Source organism: Uloborus diversus, chromosome 2 (assembly GCF_026930045.1).
Source record: "Uloborus diversus isolate 005 chromosome 2, Udiv.v.3.1, whole genome shotgun sequence".
Taxonomy (NCBI): Eukaryota; Metazoa; Arthropoda; class Arachnida; order Araneae; family Uloboridae; genus Uloborus; species Uloborus diversus.
The window spans coordinates 163,702,240-163,729,940 of NC_072732.1; the positions used below are offsets into that span (position 1 = coordinate 163,702,240).

The 27,701-nt window shown below is 36.4% G+C and overlaps 1 protein-coding gene across 1 annotated transcript in view; it reads left to right on the forward strand.

The window, feature by feature from the left end:
* LOC129216640 (microtubule-associated protein futsch-like) overlaps positions 1 to 27,701 on the forward strand; it is a 92,973-nt gene extending 65,272 nt beyond the window's left edge. Inside the window, exon 3 of the mRNA XM_054850857.1 lies at positions 4,477 to 27,701. Within this exon, the coding sequence (XP_054706832.1) occupies positions 4,477 to 27,701 (23,225 nt within the window). The remainder of the gene's footprint in view (positions 1 to 4,476) is intronic.

The following is a 27,701-nucleotide window of genomic DNA, read 5'->3' on the forward strand; positions in this document are numbered from 1 at the left end:
AAATTATAGGCCAAATCATTTCAAAATAGACTCTAATACTTATTAAATAGTTGCTTTAATTTGATAAAATAAAATTATATGAACACCTATTAACTCACATAGAAATATTTTTCCCCATAATTATATTGCTTGTTTTAAAATTGATAAAATAGCGACCGTAAAAAGTTCCGATGAACATAAAAAGTTTGGAAATTTTTCAAATAAATTGGACGTTCAGCCTAATTTTGTTTCAGAAAATGATACTCTGAAAGAAACCAAGGAAAAAATATTGCCGCGATCGACTTAAAATAGGCTCGAGATCGACCGGTCGATCGCGATCGACGGGTTGCTAACCGCTGACTTACATTAAAGGCATTTAAAATAAAATATAGAAAATTTACTTTTGATTATCTTGTTAAACTATCCTGAAAATACTTTAAACCCTTAAAAGTGTGTGTGAATCATAAAGCACTCGTAAAGTATAACAAGGGCGTGAAAATAACCGTAAGAATAACAAATCTAAGAGCTAACCAGCGCGAAGCATTCGCATTTGACAGCGGTAATTCTAAAATACGATTTTTTAATGGTAATTTTTCAAAAATAGTCACAATGTGAATTGTTTTCTATTTTTCAGATAGTGGGGAAAAATAAAATATTATAATGCCTTACATTTGTAGTTCTATGAAGTGTTAAGAAAGCGCCAAAAAAAATTATAAAGTTTTATTTATGATACCACAATGGGGTCGCTTCCAAAATTTTAAGAGCATTTTTTTCTGAAAAAACATGCTTAAAAACATAGGATCTAACCATTTTTTAAACAATTTGTTTAAGTTTATTATGTTTAAAAAATTACTTAAATCGGTGCGCTTTCATTGTTTACATTTCTTGTCGATGACATCACAAATGATAAAATGCCATTCTGTGTTGCCATTCCCAAAGCAAAATATTTAAATCGCATCATTACTCACGTGTATTGGCAACGATACGGTTGATAGCAAGCGTAGAGCGCAATTTTAATTCGTTTCTTGATTATCATGACGTGGAAACGCGGTACAAAATGAGCCAAAGAGCATCATTTGTGACGTCATTAAGATCACACCTTGTTTGCAAAATCGGACATTTTAAAAAAATTAATTAAAAAATAACTGTTGGGAAAATAAAAGAATTTTCTGGGTCCAAGTTTTTTTTTTTTTTTTTGCTTATTCTGTCAATTTCAGTGACTAAAAGTACTACTTCTGACTGAAGGAAACAACCCCATTATTTTTATGGTTCACGATTATGGTTCAGACTCCTGCAGGGAAAACTTAGATTACATATTCTCACAAATTTGGATCAAGATTAAGCCGAAGAAAAAAATGCATTAGAAAACGACAAAACCCGCTGTAGGATAGAACCAACAACGTTCACGTTTCTAACACGATGCTCTAACAACCTGAACTCGTACTACTACGCAATACTACTCGTACGGTATCTATACACCAAGGAAATGCTTAGAATAGAAACAGGATAAACTTTTCTTTTTTTTAAATACATTTCAATGTAAGTTTTCTTTTTATTTTTCGCCGGAAGCGATGAAAAAAACTTTTAAGATCTTGCCTTATATATGAATTTTGAAGTATTATTGACAAATGTCCCCCCCCCCCCCTTTGTTTAAAAAACATTAATATACTCTGGCTGATCCGTGCAAAGCATTTGTCTTCGAAATTTATAGCTCTGCACACCCGAAGTTTATAGAAACATCCTAAAATCTATTTAACGTTTACAATATACGTAAGGCACTGGATAATAAAAAAGTCAGATAAAAAAATTCTTACCTCTTATAGCCGCGTACTTCTACCGTTAATTTTCTTTTCCTGAGGGGAAAGGGGGGTGTGATTGTTCTGGATAGTAATCCTATATATGTTCCGTGAGAGAAAGTCTAATAACGAAACTAATTTTCTTCTAAAACATATTTTAATGCACGATTATCAACTATGAAATACACAACACTCATCCAAAAACATCCCAAACTCAAACAGAAGCACAGTGTAAAACAGATGTGAATCAAGTTCCAGACTGGTGTCTTTATCTCGTGAAATCAAGTTCCCAACTGAATTTTTGTAAAGCTTTTCCGCGAGAGGGCGCTTCAAAAGTCAAAAGTTCCAAGACTTAAAAAATGAAGTCAAAACTGTCCCTTATAAAGGGAAACAGTAAAACAGGATCCAGACTCGACTTTTGAATTTTTCTTGAATTGAAAATTGCAGGAGAATTTTCGCCAAATGATTTTTTTACAAACTCTCAAAAGCTTTATATTACGCTAACTCTGTAAAAGGTATTGTTTAGATTCGACTTCTTTTCATCAAACGACGCATACGACAATAAAAATACGAATTATGTGCATTATTTGTATTACTCTTTAACATTTGTGTAAATTTCCTCAATTTTTTAAAATTCTGATGATGCTAACCCATTTTTTAAGATTCAGCTGGTTAAAAATGAATGTGGGCATGTGCGTACAGCTATCAATGTTTCAAATCTTGCTCAAAAATATTTTGAACCAATATTTACAGTCGGATCTCGATAACTCGAAGCTGATAAATGGAATATTTCTTTATCTCGAATGGGTCCCAAACTCTTGAGACTGTTGTGGAAACTTCTCCTAACTCGAACGACAAATAACTCGAACGCTTAAGCCGGTCGCTTGAGACTTCGAGTTATCGAGATCCGACTGTAATTCTTACAGTGGAAATAACCAGGGCTGCGGAGTCGGAAGGAAAATGATCGACTAAAGCTCCGAATCCACCTCCGGAAATTTTAACTCCTTCGACTCCATTGCCCCAATATTAGTCCGACTCCGACTCTACAAGTTCTGACAGGGTTGCGGACTCTGAGGAAAAATAACTGACTCCAACTGCGACTCTGACTCCTTTGTCCCAAAATCAGTCGGACTCCGACTCTTGGAACTTAAACCTTCGAATCCCGACACCGACTCCTGTACCCGAAAATCAGCCCGAGTTCGACTCTTTTACCCCAAAATCAGTACGTTTCCTACCCTGACTCCGACTTCGCAAGCACTGGCACACATGCGGACTTTGAGGGAAAGTGACTGACTCCGACTCTGACTCCCTTTGCCCCAAAATCAATCCGACTCCGACTCCGTAAGCACTGGCAGAGTTGCGGACTTTGGAAGAAACTGATTGACTTCGACTCAGACTCTGACTCCGCAAGTACTGGCAGAGTTGCGGATTTTGAGGGAAAATGACTGACTCCAATTCTTGGAAGTTTAAACCTTCAACTCCCGACTCCTTTACCCCAAAATCAGTCCGATTTCGAATCCGTAGCCTTGGAAGTAACCCTAGTTAACGAAAGTGCTTGGAAATTTTCCCAAAAGCAAGACTTGGAAGAATACGTAATCATTCCTTTCAGCAACTAACTAGCACTTAACGCTATTTCCATTTTCATTAATTCCATTTACTGTACTGTAATTTGGCATTCCTCCAAAACCTTCTGTTTATCTGTGTTAAACATTCCGAAATTGCTGAGTTGCCCTTGTTTATTTCTAGTCATTTGCATAATGTACGAAAATTAATTTCATTAATGTACGAAAGATTTCTATTAACTTTATATGAATCTAATACGCCACTTTTTTATGTAACTTGAACGATTATGAGTACATATTTTTATTTCACATGTTTTAAAACAAACCCTGTTTTTCAACAATGCAATAAATTATAAACTCATTAAAAAAAGTTACAAATTTGTCAAAAACTGCGAGATTGTAAAATCCCAAGATCGGTGTCCGAACTCACAACGCGAGTCTCACAGACAGGTCGCAGCACTGTGTTTTTACCGCTCGGCCACTAAGGCCGGTTTACGTTTCGCTAATATGAGTTTACCAGCTCTTTTATCCGTTAATGATGATCTTTTCGCATGCGCTTTGAATTCTACACAAACCATAGTGCAAGGTTATTCCAACAATTTGAGTTTTTAAATCAATGATATACTACACACTTCAGAACTCGTGTAACGTTACACCCATTAATACTGGTAACCTTACACAAATTTTTTACAGTGATGAAACTCTAAGACTTTGGGAGAAAACCAAAGCACTGCAGTAGTGGTTAAAATGCTTATTTATGTAGAAAAGTAGAAAACGTTAAAAGAACGTTTAAAACACATAAGTAACAATCAAATTTTAGACGCAAATTTCTGAGTCACAGGGAATCCGCTTTTCAAGATCAAGAAATGAGCTTATGGAAGAAAAAAAAACCTTCCAGCTGTTGTGTTTTCATCCAAAAGCTCAGGTTGAAAAAGGGGGTTCCATGCAACTCTGAAATCTGTATCCGCTGCTTTATCGATATTTGCATTTTAAACATGCACTTAATGTTTTTTGTTTTGTTTTTTCATTATTTATGCCCCTAAATGCTTGTTAAATGTTGAAAATTGCTCCCATAAGTCTAAATCTTGTAGGATTGTTATTTAAATAAAGTTTCTAAAAAACATTTCTTTATTTTTCAGAACTTCTCATTCAGCACTCAACAGAAAACCTAGCAGTTGAAGTACTTCTCAATCCGCAAGTAAATACTCTGAAGCAATGCCTAAAGAACTTGCTAGCTGCCAACGTTGGGCATAAACATGTGATCCATGCCGGGTATGCATTCACTGGTTCTGGATCTTGGATCCTACAAGATGGAAGTTTTTCTTACGATGACTTCCTGGACACTTTACAAGATGCGGAAGTCCAAAAAGAGCTTCGGCGGCACCCTGGTTGCACCATTCACATTCATTGTATTCCTGAAGGACCATGGGCGTCGCAAGACGACGATTGTGGCACAACAACTCAACTACACGAATCACTTCACTTCAACCCTCCTAGTACAGCATCTGAAGTTCCTGGTTCCCAAGCATTCCTGGATTACTTGAACTGTGTTCTTCGATTTCAACCTCTCACTGAAATGATGAAGTCGTCGCCAGTGGTGGGGAACATTCGTTTTAACCGACCGACTTTGTACATATTCCCAGGTGGTCAAGGAGATTGTGCTTTGTTTGGAGTCAGTGGATTTACTATGCTCATTGATGGCGGTTTTAATCGCAAACCTTGCTTTTGGGAGTTCATCAGACATTTAGATCGTTTAGACGCCATTATGATCACCCGACTTAACGAGAATAACGTATGTGGTATAACTAACGTCATTCGTCGTAAAAAAGAAGGGAAACGAGTTTATCCACAGGTTGGTTATGTGTTCTGTAATGTTGCTGAGGGTAAGCAGAGTCCCATCAGTCCAGGAGCTTCAACTTCAGAAAGAGATCCTTTACTCGTGAGTGTTATTCGCGAAGGTCACGAGTTTAGCGAGAATCTCCACCAACTGGGTCTAAAACCACATCGATGTCTTCGTGATTCCCTTGTTGAGCCTTTAACACTTTTCCACAAAGTTGGGCATGGAACATTAGAAATGTATGTCTTAAGCCCTCCAAAAGACAGTAAAGAAATGAAAATGTTTTTTCAACAATGGACTTCTTACAAAGAACACTTTAGTGTAAAAAGGACTGATAGTGAATTTCCAATTCCTCTTTCTCATGCCATGTCAATATGTGCGTTGCTGGTTTGGAAGCCAGCAAACCCCGCTGATACGATAACAAGAGTTCTTCTGCCAGGAAGTGCTCCTCAAAATAAAATTTTTGAAGGTTTAGAACATTTAAGGCACTTAGATGAATTAAAATTCCGGACTTGTAGTCAAGTTTCATTAGGTATAAAATACGAAGAACGAGTAAAGGTAAAAACTAGTAGGAAACAAATTATAAAAGCATCTGTAGCTAAGAGAAAAACAGAAGTTCTTCGACCGTCCTCACCAGTCAAGGCGATAAGGGACGCAGAGGATTTAAAAGCGTTAAAGAAAAGAGCTGAGTCTCCGATTAAAAGTTTCGGATCTCCCATAAGGAAATTGAAAAAGACGACTAAAAAAGTAGATGAAAAAAAGAGTACGTTTGTTGACGAAGTGACGAAAAAAACTGTGAAAGAAGTCAAAATTGTTTCCAAGAAAGTCTCAAAAAAGAAGGTAAAAGAGCAGCAGGTTGTTGCTGAAGAAGAAAAAACTGATGAATCAAAAGAAAGAGAAATTGAAATTATTTCTGTAGACGAAGAAACCTTACACGTTCATCCAAAAGCTGACACCGATGCAAAAATAAGTGCTGTTGAAAAAGAAGAAAAATATCGTGAAGAGGTAAAGGATTCGGGAGAATTAAAAGACTATCAAGAGGATTCAATAACAGAAGATGCAAAAGAGAAAAGTACTATTGATGAAAAATTAGAAAAAATTAGCTCTGAAAGCATACAGGCTGAAGAACCTTCTGGGGAAAAGATAGAAGATGATTTAGCTGATCCAAATTTAAGTGAAGAGAAAATAGCAAAAGAAATATCTGACACTGGTAAAAAAGCGGAAATAGTAGAATCAGCTGCTCTGACGGAAGACGAAACTAAAGATGAGGGAGGTGTAGTTCTGGAACTCGATAGACCTGATATAGAGGAAAAAGATGCAACTAGTGAAGAACCAAAAATAGAAGAACTGAAACCTGAGACGACAGAAGATATTATTTCTACTGCTGAAAGCAAAATTGTGTCTCCGGTGCAACAATCAGCTGTCGATGAAAAGAAACCGAAGGTAAAAACTGTAAAAAAAGAAAAAACAACAGAAAAAGTTTCAAAAAAAGTAAAATCTACTTCAAAAAGCTCAATAACTGCAAAATCATCATTGATAACTACTGGAGTTAGGGTACCCAAAACTAAACCTCGGAGGGAATCCGAAGAACGCAAACCTTTAATAAAGAAGCAATCTGAAAAAGAGCCAAAAATAAAAGCGCCAGCAAAATTACCGAAGCCTACATCAAAAACCAGTCCTGCCAGTCCGACTGAGTACACTGCCAAACCTGCATCACCAGTTACAAAAAGTTTGATAAAACCTACTGACTCAAAGATTTCACGAGCAAGTAAAGAAGTAAAACCTCCAGAAGTAGTAAAAATATCTGCTCGTGTTGAAACTAAAGCATCAAAAGCAGTGGCTGAAATTAAAACAAAAGGTGTAAAGGATGTTGCGAATAAAAAAATGGCAGAAAGTTTACTGCTCTCAAAACAGTCCGATGCAACAAAAGCAAAGCCTCCGTCTACTCTTCCGAAGAGCCCTACCAAAAAGCCAAAAGAAAAGTCGCCATTAATATCACCTAAAAAGAAACCTAAGGCGCCTGTTGCTCTATCTTCCCGACCATCCAAACCATCCAAGGATAAAACAAAGCCTAAACCTGTAAAGAGACCCGAAAAATTGAAAGAAATCATTCCGTCCGAAGAAGAACCCAAAGCTGAAATACAAGAAGCAGAGGGACCAATTAAAATAGAAAAAGATTACATTCCGTCCGAAAAATCCAGTCCGAATGAAGAAACCACCAAAGAAGATATTGTTCATGCAGAATCTCCATCCAGTCCAAGAGAAGAAAGCGAAAAGATTGCCGAGGAAGAAAATATTCCGTCCGCTGAGGCTTTTGTTGATAAAGAACGAATTTCAGAAGAGAAAATGACTGAAACCGAAATTGGCACTGAAGAAAAACAAATATCTCCTAAAACAGATGAAGACAAACCTGTATTTGACGAACAAATGGTTGTGAAAGAAATTGAAGCGGTGGAGGCTGCAGTTGATGAACTCATTGAAGGTATGAGGACAGAAATTCAAGACAAAGCTAAGGCGATGGTAGACCTAAAAGAAAGTTTACCCGGCGAACCAGCTGAAGAAATTCTAAGAAAACCAGAATTATTTGATGAAACAAAAGCACCATCAGAAAGAGATGAGACCTTGTCTGAAAAATCTACTTCCCTGGCGGAAGAACTTCCCGTTGGTAAAGCAGAAGAAATGGAAAGTTCATTGGATGAGGGGTTAATAATTAAGCAAATGAAAGAATGTTTAACTCCTGAAGCAGAAACTGAAATAGAGCTTCTCATAAAAGAACTAAAGCTGAAAGGAGTAGAATTAGAAGATTATGAAGATGTCATAGTCGAAACGATATGTGAAGAACTTCATGCAAAAGGAATATCATTAACAGTAGAGTTCCTTGTGAAATATATTTCAGAAAAAAGAATAGAACTCATTACTATTATACATAAAAAGTACATTATTAGCAAGAAAATTGAGAAAGAAACAGCAGAATACTCTGAAGATGAACTAAGCGTAGAGGAACCAACTGGCGAAGAAGTCAAAGAATTGATTTCGGCTGAAACTAAGGAAAATATATCTGTTATTTTGAAAGAATTGAACGAAAAAGGGGCTGTGATTGAAGATGGTGAAAACATTGTTGTTAGAATTGTATGCGATGAATTAAAGAAGAAAAATGTCATAATCACTGAAGAATCAATAACAAGCTATATAATTGAACATAAGATATATATAATAAGCATATTAATAAAAATTTATGAAGAGCAATCGGTTACTGAAAAAGAAATGGTTGCATCAAAAGAACAGGAGTTACCACCTTTACAAGTGAAAGAACAGATATCTGAGGAAATAAAACAAAAAGACCAAGTACCTAAAAGAACAGATGAAGAAGAAATTACTGACGCTCATAAAATTGAGTCAGCTGAAGAAAAGCTGAAAGAGAGAGAGCTTTTTGATAAGGAAATGATGAATCAAGTTTCGGACATTTTAAAAGAGATATATAACAAAAGAATTTCTCTCGTAGAAGCTGATCGAGATTACGAAGAACTTATAATAGAAATCATAATTGATGAGTTAAAAAAAGCAAATTCCATCGTTTCAAAAGACTCTATATCAAAATATGTTATTGAACATAGAACTGCTATAATCAATGTTTTACTCCAAAAATACTCTATACAAGTTGAAAAAGAAGAAGCGACAACTTTAGAAGAAACTACTGCAGATGAAGACAAAGAACAGCGGGAAATTCTTGAAAAACAGGAACTCTCATTACCTCAAGATGAAGAGAAAATGATAAGTAAAAAAGGAGAAGAGGAGGTTTCATTAAAAGAAGAAAAAGAAGAAGTGTCACTCGTAGAAGAGGAGGAAAGGAGAATATCCTTGAAAGAAAAAGAAATGAAAGACGTTACGGCCACAGAAGTAGATGCAGAGGAAACACTTCCCAAAGACTTAAAAGAGTTATTTTCTTCAGAATCTAGAAAAGAAATTACATCAATTTTAGAGGAAGCCTACAAACAAGGTGTTTCAAAAGATATAAATGAAGAAACTATTATAGAAATTGTAATTGAAGAAATGAAGAAGTCTAAACTCTCAATAACTAAGGAATTTGTAACAAAATTCATCGTTACAAACAGAATTGTCATACTCACAATTATTCTTGAATGTTTCCAAACAGTAGAAGACTTGCAAGAAAAAGAAGCAACTCCAGTTAAAAGTGTGGAAAAAGAACAAAAAGCATTGCAAAAATCATTGAAAGACGTTATTGCCACAGAAGTAGATGTAGAGGAAACACTTCCCGAAGAAAACTTAAAAGCATTATTTTCTTCGGAATCTAGAAAAGAAATGATATCAATTTTAGAGGAAGTCTACAAACAAGGTGTTTCAAAAGATATAAATGAAGAAGCTATTATAGAAATTGTAATTGAAGAAATGAGGAAATCTAAACTCTCAATAACTAAGGAATCTGTAACACAATTTATCGTTACAAACAGAATTGTCATACTCACAATTATTCTTGAAAGTTTCCAAACAGTGGAAGACCTGCAAGAAGCAACTGCCGTTAAAGGTGTGGAAAAAGAACAGGAATCATTGCTAGTGGATGAAAAGGAAGACAAAGAAATTTCTCCGAAAGAAAATGAGAAAGAACTGTTAGATGAGAAAATGCCAGAAATCGTATCTGCAGAAACAAAGGATATGTTTTCGTCTGAAGCAATGAAAACAGTTTCATCAATTTTAGATGAACTGTATCAGCATGAAATTTCAGCTGATGTGAATGAAGAATCAATTATGGAAATTGTTATAGAGGAAATGAAGAAAAATAAGTTATTAGTCACTAAAGAATCTATAACACATTACCTTATTGAATACAGAATAATTTTAATCAACATTCTTTTTGAGAAGTTCTATCCGGAGGGGAAAATAGAGAGAAGAGATGTCATTGAAGCAGAAGATGTTTCTATAGAAAAGAAGACAGGATCTATAGTTTCTGGAAAAGAACACATAGAGGCTCAAGATGAGAAAAAATCCCTTATGAAAGAAGAAGATCGGGAAAAAGAACTGGAGGTGACTAAGGAAGAAATAGAAGAAAAATCTTCAGAGGACGAAAAGGAAGCAGATTCAGTAAAAGAGAAAGAACAACCTTTGGTAGATGAAAAAGAAACGATTCTAGAGAAAGAAATGACAGAAGCTACTAAAGAAGAAAAGGGAAATTTAATTTCATCCACCAAAATCGGCACTCAGGATGGAAAACGCTCTCCAGAAGACAGAGACACACTCAGACCAGATCAAGAAGCAGAAGAAAAGGGAATAGATTATGCACAAGAAAAAGCAGAAGAAATATCTTCGTATGAAGTGGAAGAGCTGCAACGGGAAGCAATAAGTGAGAAGGAGAGACAAGGAACTCAGCTAGAAGAAAGGGAAGAAAAAGTGGGTTCTGAAGAGGCAGAGACAGAAAAACCTACAGTAGATGGAGAAGAGAAGGAAAGGTTGTCAGATGACGAAAAAGAAACAGAGTTATTGAAAACAAAAATAGAAAAAGAAACATCTCCCGTGCGGGATACAGAGAAAGAAGTACCTCTCGAGAAGACTGCAGGAGAAGTATCACCTGTAAAAGAAATTGCCGAAGAAATACCTCGCGATATGGAAATATCAGAACAAGTATCTCATAAAAAAGTTATAGAAACAGAAATGCTTCTCGTGAAGGAAATAGAGGAAGAAAAAAAAGATGTCAAAACAATTAGTAAAGAAGAAACTATTGAAATAGAAATAGCGCACGAAGTATCTACCGTAATCGAAGAAACAAAAAATGCGCCTTCCGAAAAGGAATTAGAAAAAGAAACATCAATTGAAAAGAAAATAGAAAAAGAAGTATCACCTGACATAGAAGACAAAATAGAGGTATCTGCCAAAATTGGAATATCAAAGGAGACACCTCCTGAAAAGGAAGTCGTAGGAGACCTATCTCTCGAAAAAGAAAAGGAAAAAGAGGCATCCCCTGTCACAGAGATAAAAAAAGAAGAAACTTCCGTAGCGGATATAGGAAAAGAAATAGCTCTCAAAACGGAAACAGTAAAAAAAGAAGATCTCGGAAAGGAAATTAAAGACGAAGCATTAGACGAGGGAGAAATCAAAAACGAAAAAGAAACAGACGTAGCTCTTGAAAAGGAAAAAGAGATACAGATAGCACCGAAAAAGGAAACTGAAAAAGACGCATCATCAGTAAAAGAAATCACCAAAGGGGAATCTCCCGAAAAAGAAGCAGAAAAAGTAATACCTCCGGAAACGAAAGTAGCAAAAGAAGTATCTTCCGAAAAAGAAATAGCAAAAGAATTACCTCTTGAAAGAGAAATAGCAAGAGAATTATCTCCTGAAAGGGAAGTATCACCTGTGAAAGAAACCGGAAAAGAAGCAATTCCCGAAACAGAAAAAGCAAAAGAAGTATCCCCCGAAAAGGAGACAGAAAAAGAAATGCTGCTTGAAAAAGCGAACGGAAAACCACCTTTCGATGAAATTCAAAAAGAACTATCTCCAGAATTAGAAACAGCAAAGAAAGAAGCTCTTGAAAAGATACAACACGTAGAAGAATCTTTTCAGGAGAAAAAAGAAACAGAAATATCTTCTCAAAAAGAAATGGGAAAAAAAATATCTCCTGTCAAAGAAATAGGGAAAGAAATATCACCTGAAGAAAAAATTGAAAGACCGATGTCACTTGAAATTGATATGGAAAATGAAACATCACCTGTCGAAGAAACCAGAAAAGAAGTATCGGTCGAAGTGGCAATAGCCAAAGAAGTATCTTCCGAAAAGGAAGTAGCAAAGGAACGCACTCCAGAAAAGGAAATAGCAAAAGAAGCCACTCCAGAAAAGAAAAAAGCAAAAATAATCACTCCAGAAAAAGAAATCATAACCGAAATGGAAATACAAAAAGAAGTCCCTCCGGAAATGGAAATCGCAAAAGAAGTCTTTCCCAAAAAGAATGAATCTACAAAAGTCACACCGGAGAAAAGGACATCAAAAGAAGTAGTTTCCGAAAAGGAAATGGCAAAAGGAGTAACTACCGAAAAGAAAATAGAAAAGGAAGTCACACCAGAAAAGGAAATAGCAAAAGAAGTCTCTTCCGAAAAGGGTATACCAAAAGAAGTCACTACTGAAAAGGAAATAGACAAACAAATCTCTCCCGAAAAGGAAATAGCAAAACAAGTTTCTCCCAAAAAGGATGTAGCAAAAGAAGTTTCTCCCGGAAAGGAAATAGCAAAAGAAGTCACACCTGAAAAGGATATAGAAAAAGAAGACACTCCAGAAAAGAAAATATATAAAGAAGTCACCCGGGAAAGGGGGACATCTCAAGTAGTTACACCAGAAAAGGAAATAACAAAAGAAGTCACTTCCGAAAAGGAAATAGTAAAAGAAATAACACTCGAAAAAGATATAGCAAAAGAAGTCACACCAGAAAAGGAAATGGCAACAGGAGTCGATTCCAAAAAGGAAAGAGAAAAGGAAATTCCACCCGAGAAGGAAATATCAAAAGAATTCTCTCCCGAAAAAGAAATAGAAATACAATTCACTCCCGAAAAAGAAATAGTAAAAAAAGTCCCGCAAGAAAAGGGAATAGCAGAAGTCACACCTCAAGAGGAAGTAGCAACAGAAGTCACTACCAAAATGGAAATCACTTTCGGAAAGGAAATACTAAAGGAAGACTTTTCTAAAATCAAAACAGCGAAGGAAGTCCCTCCTGAAGAGGAAACACCAAAAGAATTCACTTCCGAAAAAGAAATACCAAAAGAAGTTTCTCCCGAAAAGCAAATGGAAAAGGAAATCACACCAGGAAAGGAAATATCAAGAGATGTCACTTCAGAAAAGAAAATACTAAAAGAAATCCCAGCGGAAAAGGAAATAGTAAAACAAATCACACCGGAAAAAGAAATAGCAAAAGAAGTCTCTCACGAAGAGAAAATAGTAAAAGCATCGCCTGAAAAGGAAAAAACAACTGAAGCGACTGCCGGAAAAGAAATAGCGAAAGAAATGACATCCGAAAAAGAAGTACCAAGGGAAGGATATCCTGAAATGGAAGTAGCAAAAGAAGTCACTCCCGAAAAGGAAATAGCAAAAGAAGTCACCCCTGAAAAGGAAATAGCAAAAGAAGTCACTCCTGAAAAGGAAATAGCAAAAGAAGGCACCCCCGAAAAGGAAATAGCTAAAGAAGTCCCACCCGAAAAGGAAATATCAAAAGATGACTCTTTCGAAAAATACGTAGCAATAGAAGTCTCACCCGAAAAGGAAAAAGAAAAAGAAATCACACTCGGAATGGAAATAGAAAAAGAGGTAACTTCCAAAGTGAAAATAGGAAAAGAGATAACTCCCGAAAAGGAAATAATAAAAGAAGTCAAATCCGAAAAGGAAGTACAAAAAAAAGTCAGTCCCGAAAAGGAAATAGTAAAAGAAGTCACACCAGAAAACGATATAGAAAAGGAAGACACAACAGAAAAGAAAATATCTAAAGAAGTAACTCCGGAAAGAGAGATATTAAAAGAAGTCACACCTGGAAAGAAAATAACAAAAGAAGTCATCCCAGAAAAGGAAATATCTGAAGAAGTCTCTCCGGAAAAAGGGACACCAAAAGAAGTCACTCCTGAAAAGGGGACACCAAAAGAAGTCACTCCTGAAAAGGAAATACCAAAAGAAGTCTCTCCTGAGAAGGAAATACCAAAAGAAGTAACTCCTGAAAGGGAAAAATCAAAAGAAGTTTCTCTCGAAAAAGAAACCGGAAAAGAATTAGCTCCTGAAGAGGAAATAGCGGAAGAAGACACTCCCGAAAAAGAAGTAGCAAAAGAAGTTACATCCGAAAGGAAAATGGCAGAAGAACTTACTCCTGAAAAGGAAATAGCAAAAGGATTCACACCTGAAAAGGAAACAGCCGAAGAAGCTACACCAGAAAGGGGGACATCAAAGGAAGTCACTCCCCAAAAAGAAACGGCAAAAGAAGTCACTCCGGAAAAGGATAAGACAAGAAGAATCGCACCCGAAAATGAAACGGAAAAGGAGGTCTTTCTTGAAAAGGAAATAGCAGCAGAAGTAACCCCAGAAAAGAAAGTAGCAAAAGAAGTCTCTCCTAAGAAAGAAATACCAAAAGAAATGTCCTCCGAAAAGGAAATAGCAAAAGAAGCTGCGCCTGAAAAGGAAATAGTAAAAGAAGTCACTCCCGAAAAACAAATTGCTATAGAAGTATCACTTGAAAAGGAAATAACCAAAGAAGTAACTCCAGAAAAAGAAAAGGTGAAAGAAGTCCCATCTGAAAAGGAAATAGTAAAAGATATTACTCCTGAAAATGAAATAGCAAAAGAAGTTACTCCTCAAAAAGAAATAGATAAGGAATTCACATTGGAAAAGGAAGTACCAAAAGAAGTCACTTCCGGAAAGGAAATAGCAAAAGGAGTCACTCCCGAAAAAGAAATAGCACAAACAGTCTCGCAAGAAAAGGAAATAGACAAAGAAGTGACTCCCGAAAAAGAAATAGGAAAAGAAGTCACTCCCGAAAAGGAAACGGCAAAAGGAATCTCTCCTGAAAAGGAAATAGCAAAAGAAGTCACTCCAGGAAAAGAAATAGCGAAAGCAGTCTCGCAAGAAATGGAAATAGACAAAGAAGTCACTATTGAAAAGGAAATAGTAAAAGTGTCTCTCGAAAAGGAGATTTCAAAAGAAGTTGCTCCAGAAAAGGGAATAGTAAAAAAAGTATCTTCTGAAAAGGAAAAAACAAAAGACGTAACTCCGGAAAAAGAAATGATAACCGAACAGATAATACCAAAGGAAGATACTCCTGAAACAGAAATTGCAAAAGACGTTACTCCTGAAAAATCAGCAACAAAAGAAGCCTCTCCCGCAAAGGAAATAGCAAAAGAAGTCTCTCCCAAAAAGGAAATGGCAAAAGAAATAACACTCAAAATGAAAGAAGCAGAAGATATCCCTCCCGAAAAGGGATTTGCAAAAGAAGTCTGTCCCGAGAAGGAAATCGTACAAGAAGGCACTCCTGAAAAGGAAATACCGAAAGAAGTTACTCCCGAAAATGAAATATTGAAAGAAGAGTCTCTCGAAAAGGAAGTGGCAAAAGAAGAAGCTCCTGAAAAGGAAATAGTAAAAGAACTCACTCCCGAAAAGGAAGAAGCAAAAGAAGTCACACCCGAAAAGAAAATGGCAAAAGAAGTTTCTCCCGAAAAGGAAATAGCAAAAAAACTCACTCCCGAAAAGGAAGAAGCAAAAGAAGTTACACCAGAAAAGAAAATGGCAAAAGACATTTCGCTCGAAAAGGAAATAGCAAAAGAAGTCACTCCAGAAAAGGAAATAGCGAAAGAAGTCATTCTCGAAAAAGATATAGACAAAGTGACTCCCGAAAACGAAATAGCAAAAGAAGACACTCCCGAGAAGGAAAAAGCAAAAGAAATCACTTCCGAAAAGGAAGCGGCAAAAGAAGTCACTCCCGAAAAGGAAATGGCAAAAGGAGTCTCTCCAGAAAAGGAAATAACGAAAGAAGTCACTACCGAAAAGGAAGCGACAAAAGAAGTCACTCCCAAAAAGGAAATGGAAAAAGGAGTCTCTCCAGAAAAGGAAATAGCAAAAGAAGTCACTCCCGAAAAGGAAGCGGCAAAAGAATTCACTCCCGAAAAGGAAGTGACAAAAGAAGTCACTCCCGAAAAGGAAATGGCAAAAGGAGTCTCTCCAGAAAAGGAAATAGCAAAAGAAGTCACTCCCGAAAAGGAAGCGACAAAAGAAGTCACTCCCGAAAAGGAAATGGCAAAAGGAGTCTCTCTAGGAAAGGAAATAGCGAAAGAAGTCACTACCGAAAAGGAAGCGACAAAAGAAGTCACTCCCGAAAAGGAAATGGCAAAAGGAGTCTTTTCAGAAAAGGAAATAGCAAAAGAAGTCATTCCCGAAAAGGAAGCGGCAAAAGAAGTCACTCCCGAAAAGGAAGCGACAAAAGAAGTCACTCCCGAAAAGGAAATGGCAAAAGGAGTCTCTCCAGAAAAGGAAATAGCAAAAGAAGTCACTCCCGAAAAGCAAGCGGCAAAAGAAGTCACTCCCGAAAAGGAAGCGACAAAAGAAGTCACTCCCGAAAAGGAAGCGGCAATAGAAGTCACTCCTGAAAAGGAAGCGACAAAAGAAGTCACTCCCGAAAAGGAAATGGCAAAAGGAGTCTTTCTAGAAAAGGAAATAGCGAAAGAAGTCACTACCGAAAAGGAAGCGACAAAAGAAGTCACTCCCGAAAAGGAAATGGAAAAAGGAGTCTTTTCAGAAAAGGAAATAACAAAAGAAGTCATTCCCGAAAAGGAAGCGGCAAAAGAAGTGACTTCCGAAAAGGAAGCGACAAAAGAAGTCACTCCCGAAAAGGAAATGGCAAAAGGAGTCTTTTCAGAAAAGGAAATAGCAAAAGAAGTCAATTCCGAAAAGGATGCGGCGAAAGAAGTCACTCCCGAAAAGGAAGCGACAAAAGAAGTCACTCCCGAAAAGGAAATGGCAAAAGGAGTCTCTCCAGAAAAGGAAATAGCAAAAGAAGTCACTCCCGAAAAGCAAGCGGCAAAAGAAGTCACTCCCGAAAAGGAAGCGGCAATAGAAGTCACTCCTGAAAAGGAAGCGACAAAAGAAGTCACTCCCGAAAAGGAAATGGCAAAAGGAGTCTCTCTAGAAAAGGAAATAGCGAAAGAAGTCACTACCGAAAAGGAAGCGACAAAAGAAATCACTCCCGAAAAGGAAATGGCAAAAGGAGTCTCTCCAGAAAAGGAAATAGCAAAAGAAGTCACTCCCGAAAAGCAAGCGGCTAAAGAAGTCGCTCCCGAAAAGGAAGCGGCAAAAGAAGACACTCCTGAAAAGGAAGCGACAAAAGATGTCACTCTCGAGAAGGAAATCGCAAGAGGAATCACACCTGAGAAGGAAATATCTGAAAAAGTCACTCCGGAAAAGGAGACGTCAAAAGAAGTTACTCTCGAAATGGAAATGACAAAAGAAATCACACCAGAAATTGAAATGGTAAAAGAGGTCTCTACCGTAAAGGAAAAAGCAGAAGTGACTACCGAAAAGAAAGTACCGAAACAAGTCTCGCCTGAAAAGGAAATAGACAAAGAAGTGACTCCCGAAAAGGAAATAGCAAAAGAAGTCACCCCCAAAAAGGAAGCGGCGAAAGATGTCACTCTCGAAAAGGAAATCGCAAAAGGAGTCACACCCGAGAAGGATATATCTGAAGAAGTCAATCCGGAAAAGGAGACATCAAAAGAAGTTACTCTCGAAAAGGAAATGACAAAAGAAATCACGTCCGAAATTGAAATGGTAAAAGAGGTCTCTCCTGAAAAAGAAAGAGCAGAAGTGACTGCTGAAAAGAAAGTACTAAAAGAAATCTCTCCTGAGAAAGAAATAGCAAAAGAAGTTACTCTTGAAAAGGAAATCGTAAAAGAAGTATCTCCCGAAAAAGAAATAGCAAAAGAAGTTACTCCTGAAACGGAAATAGTGAAGGAGGTCACTCCTGAAAAGGAAATAGTAAAGGAGGTCACTCCCGAAAAGGAAATTGCAAAAGGAGTCGCACCCGAAATGGAATTATCTAAAGTCACTCCAGAAAAGGGGATATCAAAAGAAGTTACTTCCGAAAATGAACTACCAAAAGAAGTAACCCCGGAAAAAGAAACAGCAAAAGAAGTCGCATCCGAGAAAGAAAGAGCAAAAGAAGTCGCATCCGAAAAAGAAACAGCAAAAGAAGTCGCATCCGAAAAAGAAACAGCAAAAGAAGTCGCATCCGAAAAAGAAACACCAATAGAAGTCGCATCCGAAAAAGAAACAGCAAAAGAAGTCCCATCCGGAAAAGAAACAGCCAAAGATATTGCTTCTGAAAATGAAATAGCAAACGAAGTTACTCCGCAAAAGAAAATAGCTAAAGAAATCACATTCGAAAAGGAAGTACCAAAAGAAGTCACTCCGGAAAAGGGGAAATCAAAAGAGGTAACTCCCGAAAAGGAAATACCAAAAGAAGTTATTCCCGAAAAGGAAATAGAAAAAGAAGTGTCACCTGTGGGAGAAATTGGAGAAGGAATAGCTGTCGAAATAAGAAAAGCAGAAGAACTATTTCCTGAAACGGCAATAAGAAAACAAACAACTCATGAAGAGGAAATTAAAAAAGAATTATCCATTGTTGAAGAAATTGGGAAAGGATCATCTCGAGAAAGCGAAATAGCAAAAGACATCTCTCCTGAAAAAGAAACAGAGGTGAAAAAAGTGATAGCTTATGGGGATGAAATAGACAGAGAAACACCACCGCTTAAAGAAATTGAAAAGACAGAACCTACTTCAGAAAAAGAATCAGAACAAGCAGATGACGCAAAACTACATGAAGAGTTGTTAAACATGCTTTATTCTCCAGAAGCAAAACTTGAAATTGATAGAATAGTAAAACAGTTAAGCAGCGAAGAAGTTTATTTTGGTATCATTAATGAAGATATCATACTTCAATTAATAGCTGAGGAGCTGAAGAAAAAGCGGGTAGAATTGTCTGTAAAGATAATCATTAAATACATTATTGAATACAGAGAAGAACTTCTTGTAATTATTAGGAAAAAAATAATGACAACTAAAGAAGAAGGTAAGAGCAAAGTACAAACAGGAGGCAAAAAGGAAAAACCACAAGACATTTTGACTTTTGATAACATAAACGAATACATGTCTCCTGAAGCTCTAAACGTAATTTGTACTTTGATTAAAGAAATTAAGTTACTAGATGTGAGCGAGAATGTTGAAAATATTGTGCTAGAAACTGTGTACGATAAAATAAAAGCAGATGAGGTTGACTTAACAAAAGAGTCTGTTTCCAAATATATTATTCAATATCGTGTGCAAATTAATGAGTTGGTGCACGAAAGATGCCTAGCAGAACTTGATAAATCTGAGTCAGAAGAAATGTGCAAAGACCTAATACAACAGGAAAAAATAAGTGAGACTCATGACGATGTCGAAGAAAAGCAAAGAGTTTCGGAAGTAGTTACTCCTGAAGATGAATCAACTGGTAAAATAGAGCATAAGCGGGATTTAGAGGTGATGGAGAAAAGTGATGAAGCTGAAGGAGATATATTGGTCCCATTCTTCACTAAGGCTGAAGTTTTAAAGCACTTCTCAACGGAAACTTATGAACTAGTGCAGAGTTTAATAAACGAAATGAGCTCAGAACACATTAACAATGATTTATTGACAGAATCTGTGATTCAAGTACTTCAAGAAGAAATGCCGAAGAAAGGAATTATATTAAGCAAAGAAACTATAATTCAGTACATTATTGAGTATCGCATGTATATAATGCAAATTATTTGTAAGAAACTAAATTGCGAATTAGTAGAAACAGAAGAAAAAGAGCTTAAAATTAAAGACGAAGAGAAAATTCTTATTCCGAAAGAAATGACAGCAGAAAAACCCGAGTCATCACCAATAAAAGATGTCTTTGAATCAATAGATAGCCAAAAAAGTACTATCATTTTGACACAAACTGAAAGTAAGGAAAGGAAAACTATTGAAGAGACAAGTTTAGATGTAAAATATCCAGTTTCTCAAGAAACAGAAAAAGTAACACTTGCCGAGCAAAAAACAAAAGATCTCAGAACAGATGACGTTGACGAACTACAAAAAATAGATACTGTAGGCAAGATTGGTCTATCTGATCAAAAAATAATCGAAAAGGTAGAACAGGAAGTAACTGAATCAACTGAATCATCCAAAGTAGAAATTCCACATGAAGTACTCCTCGCCCAAAAAGGTGATGAATTAGAAGCATCTGTAGCTGAAACGAAGCCAATCAGCCCTGTTGCGTCAAAGGAAGGTATGGAAGACATAAAAACTGAAAAGGAAAAAGAAACGCTTCAAAAACAGGTAGACAAATTCGGTGACGAAACAACTTCGACAAGCGTAACAGAATTGGATGTTAAACAACCACCTGAAGACTTTTCTGAAGAATTGGAAGAAGGAAAAGATTTCTCATTAGAAAAAACATCTGTGGTGATCGAAACTGAACGAAAACCTCAAGAAAAAACTCCAGTCACAGATGAAAAGACAGATTTTAGCAAAAAATTAGAAACTACAACACCAGGAAAGAAAGGTGAAATTTCACCAGTCGAAGCAACGGAAGGTATAGCTGAAGAGTTATGTGACGGCAGTAAAGTCAAAAAGTTCTATACTTTGCAAGTGAAAAACATTGTTTCTGGTATTTTATCTGAAGTGACAACTGAAACCATTTCTTCATCGAAAAAAGAGAATTTAATTCTTAAAATTATAGAGGAAGAAATGCATAAAAAAGGATTGAGTATAACAAGAGAATCAATCCTTCATTTTGTTATTGAGTACCGGAAGACCATCATAAATCTTCTTACAGAAAAAATTCTTACTTGTGAAGAAAATAGTCTAGGAAGTGGAAGTTCTCACGCATTGGAACAAGATGAGGGACAAATGCCATGTGTTTCTGAAATTGAAACCAAAGTTGCTCCTGGTATTGAAGTAAAAACCGAGACTCAAATAGAGAAAGAAATCAAAACCGATACAGACGAAAAAGAGAAAAAACTGAAAATAAAGGAAGATCTTTCTGTAAAGAAAGAGAAAACAGAAGAAAAAGATTCCGCAAAAGAAGCATTGCCATTAGAACAAAAGATTGAAGAAAATTTATTATCCCCTTTAAAGGATGAAATGGATGATGTGCAAATATTTTCTGACGCAACTTCATCGCAAAGTATATCAGAAAAAAGAGCAGTTTTTGAAATTTCTGAAAAAAGTTTATTATTAGAGACAGAAAAGAAGGATGAAGAGAAAGAATTAATAAAAGCAAAAGGAAAAGAGGATGATGATAAATACCAGCCTTCGACAACGATGGAAAAGGTATCGGAAAAAATTCCAACCCCATCAGTGGACACAGAGAAAGAACATGAGAAACTTCCTACAGATGAGCATGAAGAGCAGGATGAAAAGCTTCGTCAACTTGAAAGAGTGGAGGAAATAATAACGCTAGAAAAAGTTACCATTTCTACTGTCGAAGGGATAACACCTGATGAAACTGAAACTACACAGTCTAAAACCAACAGAAAAGCTTCAATTTCATCAGAAAAAGAAACGGAGATTTCTGCCCTTCAAGAAAAAGCAGAAATTGTTGATTCCAGATTAGACAGTAAAATTTCTCCAGCTGTTGATTTGATTGTGGAAACAAGTGCAAAAGACACTTCAATTAAGAATAAATCTGCAAGCTCGTCTATAAAATCGGCCAAAGAATCATTTTCAACAAAAGAAGTAACAGAAGAGGAGGAAAAAATATCCCCTGTGAAAGATTTGGTGAAATATTTCACAAAAGAAATAGAAAAAGAATCGCCATCTGAAGCACAACCTTCCTCAGAAACGAGCCCAATTAGTGCTAGTAAAGATCTCTCACCTGAAAAGAAAGAAACTTATGCTTCTGAATTAGACGGGGAAAAACATATTGAGGCTAAAGTCATGAAGCAAACTGAAACTTCCTCCAAAGTATCAGTATCAGATCAAGCTGTAGTTTCCAAATCTATAACAGCTTCTACGCCAGAAGCTCAAGAAGTGGACGTGGGTAAACTTAAGAAGTATTTAATGCCCGAAACTGAGAAGTTAATATACAATATATCACAGAGATTTGTTTCTAGTCAATCAACTATTCAAGAAATTTTCATATTTATCATAGAATATGTCTGTGAACAACTGTATAGAACGGAAGTATTAGTAACGAAAGAGAAAGTTTTGAATTACGTTAAAACTAATGCAACTGATATAGAAAAACATTTGACAGCAACATTCTCAGAGGAAGAAAAAGAAATAGATGATGAATTAACAGAAAGTTCTAACATAATTGAGGAACATTTGACTCAAGAAATTTCGGAAGAAATTGATTCAATGATTCAAGAAATAGGAGTTGAAGGCATTCCCGTGGAAGAATGTAGATTTGTCATTTATCAAATTATTTACGAAGAAATGAAAAGAAAAAATGTTGTCCCTGATAAAATTACTATTCTGAAATTTGTTATCGAGTACAGGATTGAAATTATTAAAATTGCATGTGAGAGGTATTCAGAAATTATTTCTATTGCAAAGAAAAGTTCTAAATCATCATATGAAACTGAGAGGAAATCAGAAATAATTTCTAAAACAGAAACATTTTATAAAGTTCAATATGAAGAAGAAGAAATTTCGCCAATTGCAGAAAGTGTTATTGGGGAAGAAGCTTCAATTCCAGACGCATCTCCGTCTGATGAAGAAACAACAGACGATATACTTTTTAAGAAAATGACAAAAGATAGTATAACGAAGCATACAGTAGAACGAGTTGATCTTCCAAAAGTATCTTCAACACAAACAGTTTTGGATGAGAGGATCGTTAGCGAAGAAAAAATTGATACCACAACGCGTAAGAACGTTTATGAAAAACCTGAAGCTGTACAAGTATTTAGACATATCTTTGCCGAAACTGTAGTAGAAGACGAAACAGATACAGTTCCTGAATCTAGTTCCATATCTGAAGAAGCCACTGGATCTGACACTTTCAGTAGGAAAGAAGGTTCTGGGGAAAAAGAAGAAATTGATGAAGAGATCTCTCCCACTGGAAAACGAAAACTTATGTATGTAGAAGTTGAAGTGGAGGAATCGGCAAGTTTGAGTGCAGATGCATCACCAGATTCTGATTTTCCTGAAATACCATATGAAGAAGAGAATAAGGAAAAAGAAGATGAAATTGAGGATTCTGAAGTTGGAGGACGAATGTATACAGAAACAATTGAAAAACAAACATTTAGGGAGTTTTCACAAACGGAAATCAAAAAAGAAACTGTAACTTTGGAGACGGATGCGAAAACGAAGGCCACATACGTAGAAGTTGAGATAGAAGAATCTGCCACATCTTCCAGTGCATCAGGTGAAAGCGAAAAATCCCCCGATGAAAGAAAAACGGACACTGTCAAAAGCATCGTTATCGAGTCATCTGAGATCCAAACAGACCGAACACATAAAGACTATGAAGTGCAGCAAAAAGTTTCAACTGAAAGAACTTCCGTTCAGACGACTATTCAATCAGAGCTTTCAAGTAGTCAAACGGAAACATTGGAAAAAGGAGCAAGCATGCACGAGGAAACTATAAAAGTACATGGGGATGAAGAATCTGTAACAAAAACATCGAAAGTGACAGAAGTTTTAGTAGCAGACACAACGGAAGAAATAAGAGAGGAAACGGTGTCAAAAACTATAAGTGAAGGCAAAGTCACTTCAGAAAGTTCTATGGTAAGCAAGAAAACTGATAGGCAAGATTCTAAAGAAACAAAATCAGAAACACGAGAGTTTACTACCCCAACTTCAAGTACAATGTCAAGTAAAGAAACGTTAGAAATAACTGAACAGATATCTTCAGATTCAAGTTCTCAAATTAAAGTCACGACACTTAGTGAAATTTTTTGTGAAGAAGATAAAGTAAAGGAATCTTTCATTTCATCTGGTGATGCGCACTGCGAAGTCGTAACGAAAACAAAGTCAAAAACAGATGACGATTTTGAAATAATTGAAACTGTTGTGGAAACAAAAACAACAGAAGGAAAGGAAGCGCCGACTGATGAACTTGATGATTTAGTACGAGACATATCAACGGGTAAAGAAGCAATAAGTGCATCCATTAGCTTAACAACTGAACAAAAATCAGTTATAGAAAGATCAAAATCTCCCACTATTTTTGTAACCATGCATACACAAGAAACTGACTTCGCATATGAAAGCTCTGACTCTGAGACAGCCAGTAATACGAAAAGTGCTATTATTGCAGAAGATAAAGTTTCAGAAGAAATATCTGAAACAATTACTTCTATTATAAAAACTACTTCACACGATGAAAGTATTTCATCTGTTACCCTTGACAAAGAAACCGAAGAAGCTAAATGCGCAGAAGAGGAAACATATGATGAAATAGTTACAACTGTCCTAAAAACTACTTCACATGATGCTAGTATTTCACCTGTTTCATTCGCATCAGATGAGGAAGATAGTAAAATTGTACAAGAGGAAGTAGGAGGTTCTATTGTTGCTGATGAAATTTCTGAACCTGTGAAAGAAGTTATCGACACTGTAACTCCTACCAAGACAGTTGATTCTGAAGATCGAACTTTAAGTAAATTGCTGAAATGTACCGAAGATCAAGTTGCTGAAAAAGTACAGGAGTACGTTAGTTCCAAAGTTGTTCAAATAGCTACAGAAGTCAAACAAAGTGAAGATGAAGTAAGAGATTTTGACGACGGTCACGATCAATCTCATGTCACATCTGAAGTTAGTTTCCTGGATGATGGGTCCCAAGTTACTAAAATAACTAAAACTACAACCAAAACGATAGTTTCCTCACCAGAAACAATTAGTAAAGAATTTACTGATTATAATTTACCAGACTCGAGCAAAGAATCTGTTGTTACTGAGAAAGTTACCATGAGTGACGATGGAAAAACAATTACAGAAACTGTTATAACAAGAACCACAACGAAAGTGATAATGCATGAAGCAGATGGTGATTCAGATGAAATTAAGCAGAGTCAGCCAACTTCGGCTGTTCAGCATTCTGAAGAAACGACGGGAGTGAAATCCGATGCTTCTTCTGAAGAAAATCTTAAACTTGCTGAAACGTCACCGGTGATTCTAAAATCGAAGACCGAGTTAGTTTTACAAGATGAAATTGAAGCCAAGCATATTTCTTTGGAATTGGGAGCTGAAGAACGTAAAGAAAAAATTGAAGATGACTCCAAATTAAAGTTTGAGGACACGTGTGAATCCACTCCTGAAGAAAGACAGAGATCCCAAATAGATTCAAAGACTGAGTCTGCTGAAATTGTAAGTTATAAAATTTCAAGCGAAATTAGTTCAGACTTAGAAAAGACCATAGAAATACTTGAAGATACCAAAGTAGATCAATTCTCCACCAAAACTGAAATCAAAGAAGTGGTTATGAAATCATCAGAAAACGAGGAAATAGCTGTAGGAAAGTGTACCTCAGATACTGATGAATTCATGATGAGTAGTGAGGAACACCTAGAACATGCTGATTCTAGAACTGATTCCAAAAGCTCTGAAACGGTAAGAACAATTACAATCTCAGAAATACTTACCGCGGAAAAGGAAAACGCAGACATGGAAATGATGGAAAGTACGTCTGAAGAAAGTACATCTAAATCCTCCATCTCAACAAAAACTGTTGTGACAGCTGATGGATCACGCAAAATCGAAAAAGCAACAGAAATTATAACACTGAAAGAAACCGACATACAACCTATTCAAGCTGATTCAACCAGAACTCAGTGTGACCCTAAAGAAAATGAGTTTGCTGAAGTTATAACAGAGGATGTTAGAGACTCGATATCAGGAACAGTTAGCTCAACGGTCGCGACGAAGCAACATGAGCAACAGGACTTAAAATCTCAAACAAAAGATCCAATTCAGTTTTCTGAAGCAATTGTAGTTTCATCTACAAGAGAAGTGGTACCTGAGGAATACTCAGATGAAATGCATACGGAATGCACATTAATCAAACGAAGTACATCTTCAGATGAGAAGACAGAAGAAATGGTATCGAAAGAAGTAAGTGAAACGAGCTCAGAAATACGAAAATATACTTCCAAGCAATATGAAGTGAACTTCATCGACCCGGTTACTAAAGACGATGGTGATCTGGAGATTTTCACGTCACAAATAAAATCTACACCTGAAGAAGATGAAGATTTTACGACAAGAAAAATAATAACAACCACGAAAACTGAAACGATTAGAACATTCTCTGGTGATACAGAAGTTGTGCCCAGTCAGCAAGATGCTGGAGATAGTTCAGTTGTCACTGTAACATACACAGTTACTAAAGACGGGTCAAACATTTCTGAATCTGTTTCTAAAGCAATATCAAAAGATGTGGAAGTTAAACTGGATGGTAAGGAGTCCGATTTTCCTTCTGTAACGAAAATATGCGATGATGATTCAGAAGAACATAAAGAAGGTGAAAGAGAAACGGAAGTATTTTCCGTAGTAAAGGATGAAACGACTGTAAAGGATAAGAGCACTAAAGTTCTAAAAGATATACACAGCTCAACAACAGATGATCATGGTGAAAGTCCAATTAGATCTTCGTTTACTTCGGATGGCATTGAAATAGAAGAATCACCAAGGCGGAAGAAAAAAATTGTTAAGAAGAAAATCATAGTGTACCACACAGGTCCTGAAACATCAGCTGAAGAATTCCTCACAGAAGACAAAATTCGAGAAGCTATTATTGGGGCAGGCGTGAAAGCATCATCAACATCTGTAACGCGAATTTTATCATCCGGAACAACAGAAGATTTCGATAGTTTTGCTGGAGACGAAAATGTTATCGAAGTAAAAGATACTAGTGAAATTTTTTCTGTTAGTGATGTGTATTCAAGTCAAAGTTCATCAACGAAAGTCGAATCATCCTGTGAAAAATTAGAACAGTTAGAAATCGATCCATTTTCCCTAATAACCAGACCTCTTGAGGAAACATTTAGAAAGAAAATGCTGGATCAACAATTTAGTGAACAAATCACTGAATCTAGATCGACAGATGCAAAAGAAGTAGGAGAATATTCAAAAGAAAGACTTCAAGAATCCATAAAAGAAAAAGATACTGATACCAGCAGTTTGGACTTCAAAGAGAAAAAAGTGGCGACGGATGCAAAGAAATTAGCTATGGAAATGATGAGGTCAACAACGGAAAAGGGTGAGCCGTCTGGTGCTACAGCTTCTCAACAAAGTGAAACTCACAGCATGTCAACAGACAGCGTTGAGAGGCGGACATCGGGATCAGTTAGGCATCAAGGCGATTCAGATGACTCAGAATCTGATGAAACTGAACAAAAGCGTGTGAAAACTTCCTTTAATCTTGACGATTGGGACAAACCAATGGGCCTCCCATCCCCACCTGACCCTATAGAAATTGGTCAAAACACAGATTTCCACATTAGAGAAAGCACAACGAAAACCAACAAACAAAACGGTAGCTACGTAGAAAATAAATCTCAGAAAACCGGAAACGGTATTAAAGACATATCTTCAAGGGAGTCAGATGAAGAAATCAAATCTAACAAGGATTCGGATTCCGTAACAGGAAAAGATGGAGAAAGTCAGTGGAAATCAAGTAATAAAAGCGAAGAAAAAAGTACAGAACCTGTTTATATAGATTTAACCTATGTTCCTCACTTCGGAGACCCACATTATTGTAATGCGGATTTCTTCAGACGCATTAGATCTCGTTATTATGTTTTCAGTGGAACAAAGCCAAGTAAAGAAGTTTTCAATGCTTTATTAGAGGCCAAGCAAGAATGGAAAGACAAAGATGCTAAAGTGACAATTATACCAACATATGAAACTGATACGTTAGGATATTGGATGGCTGTTAACCACGATGCGTTGATAGATAATAACATCGATGTTGCTCCATCAGCAAGCCGGTGTACCATCAATTTGCAAGACCATGAAACTAGTTGCTCAGCTTATCGGTTGGAGTTGTAA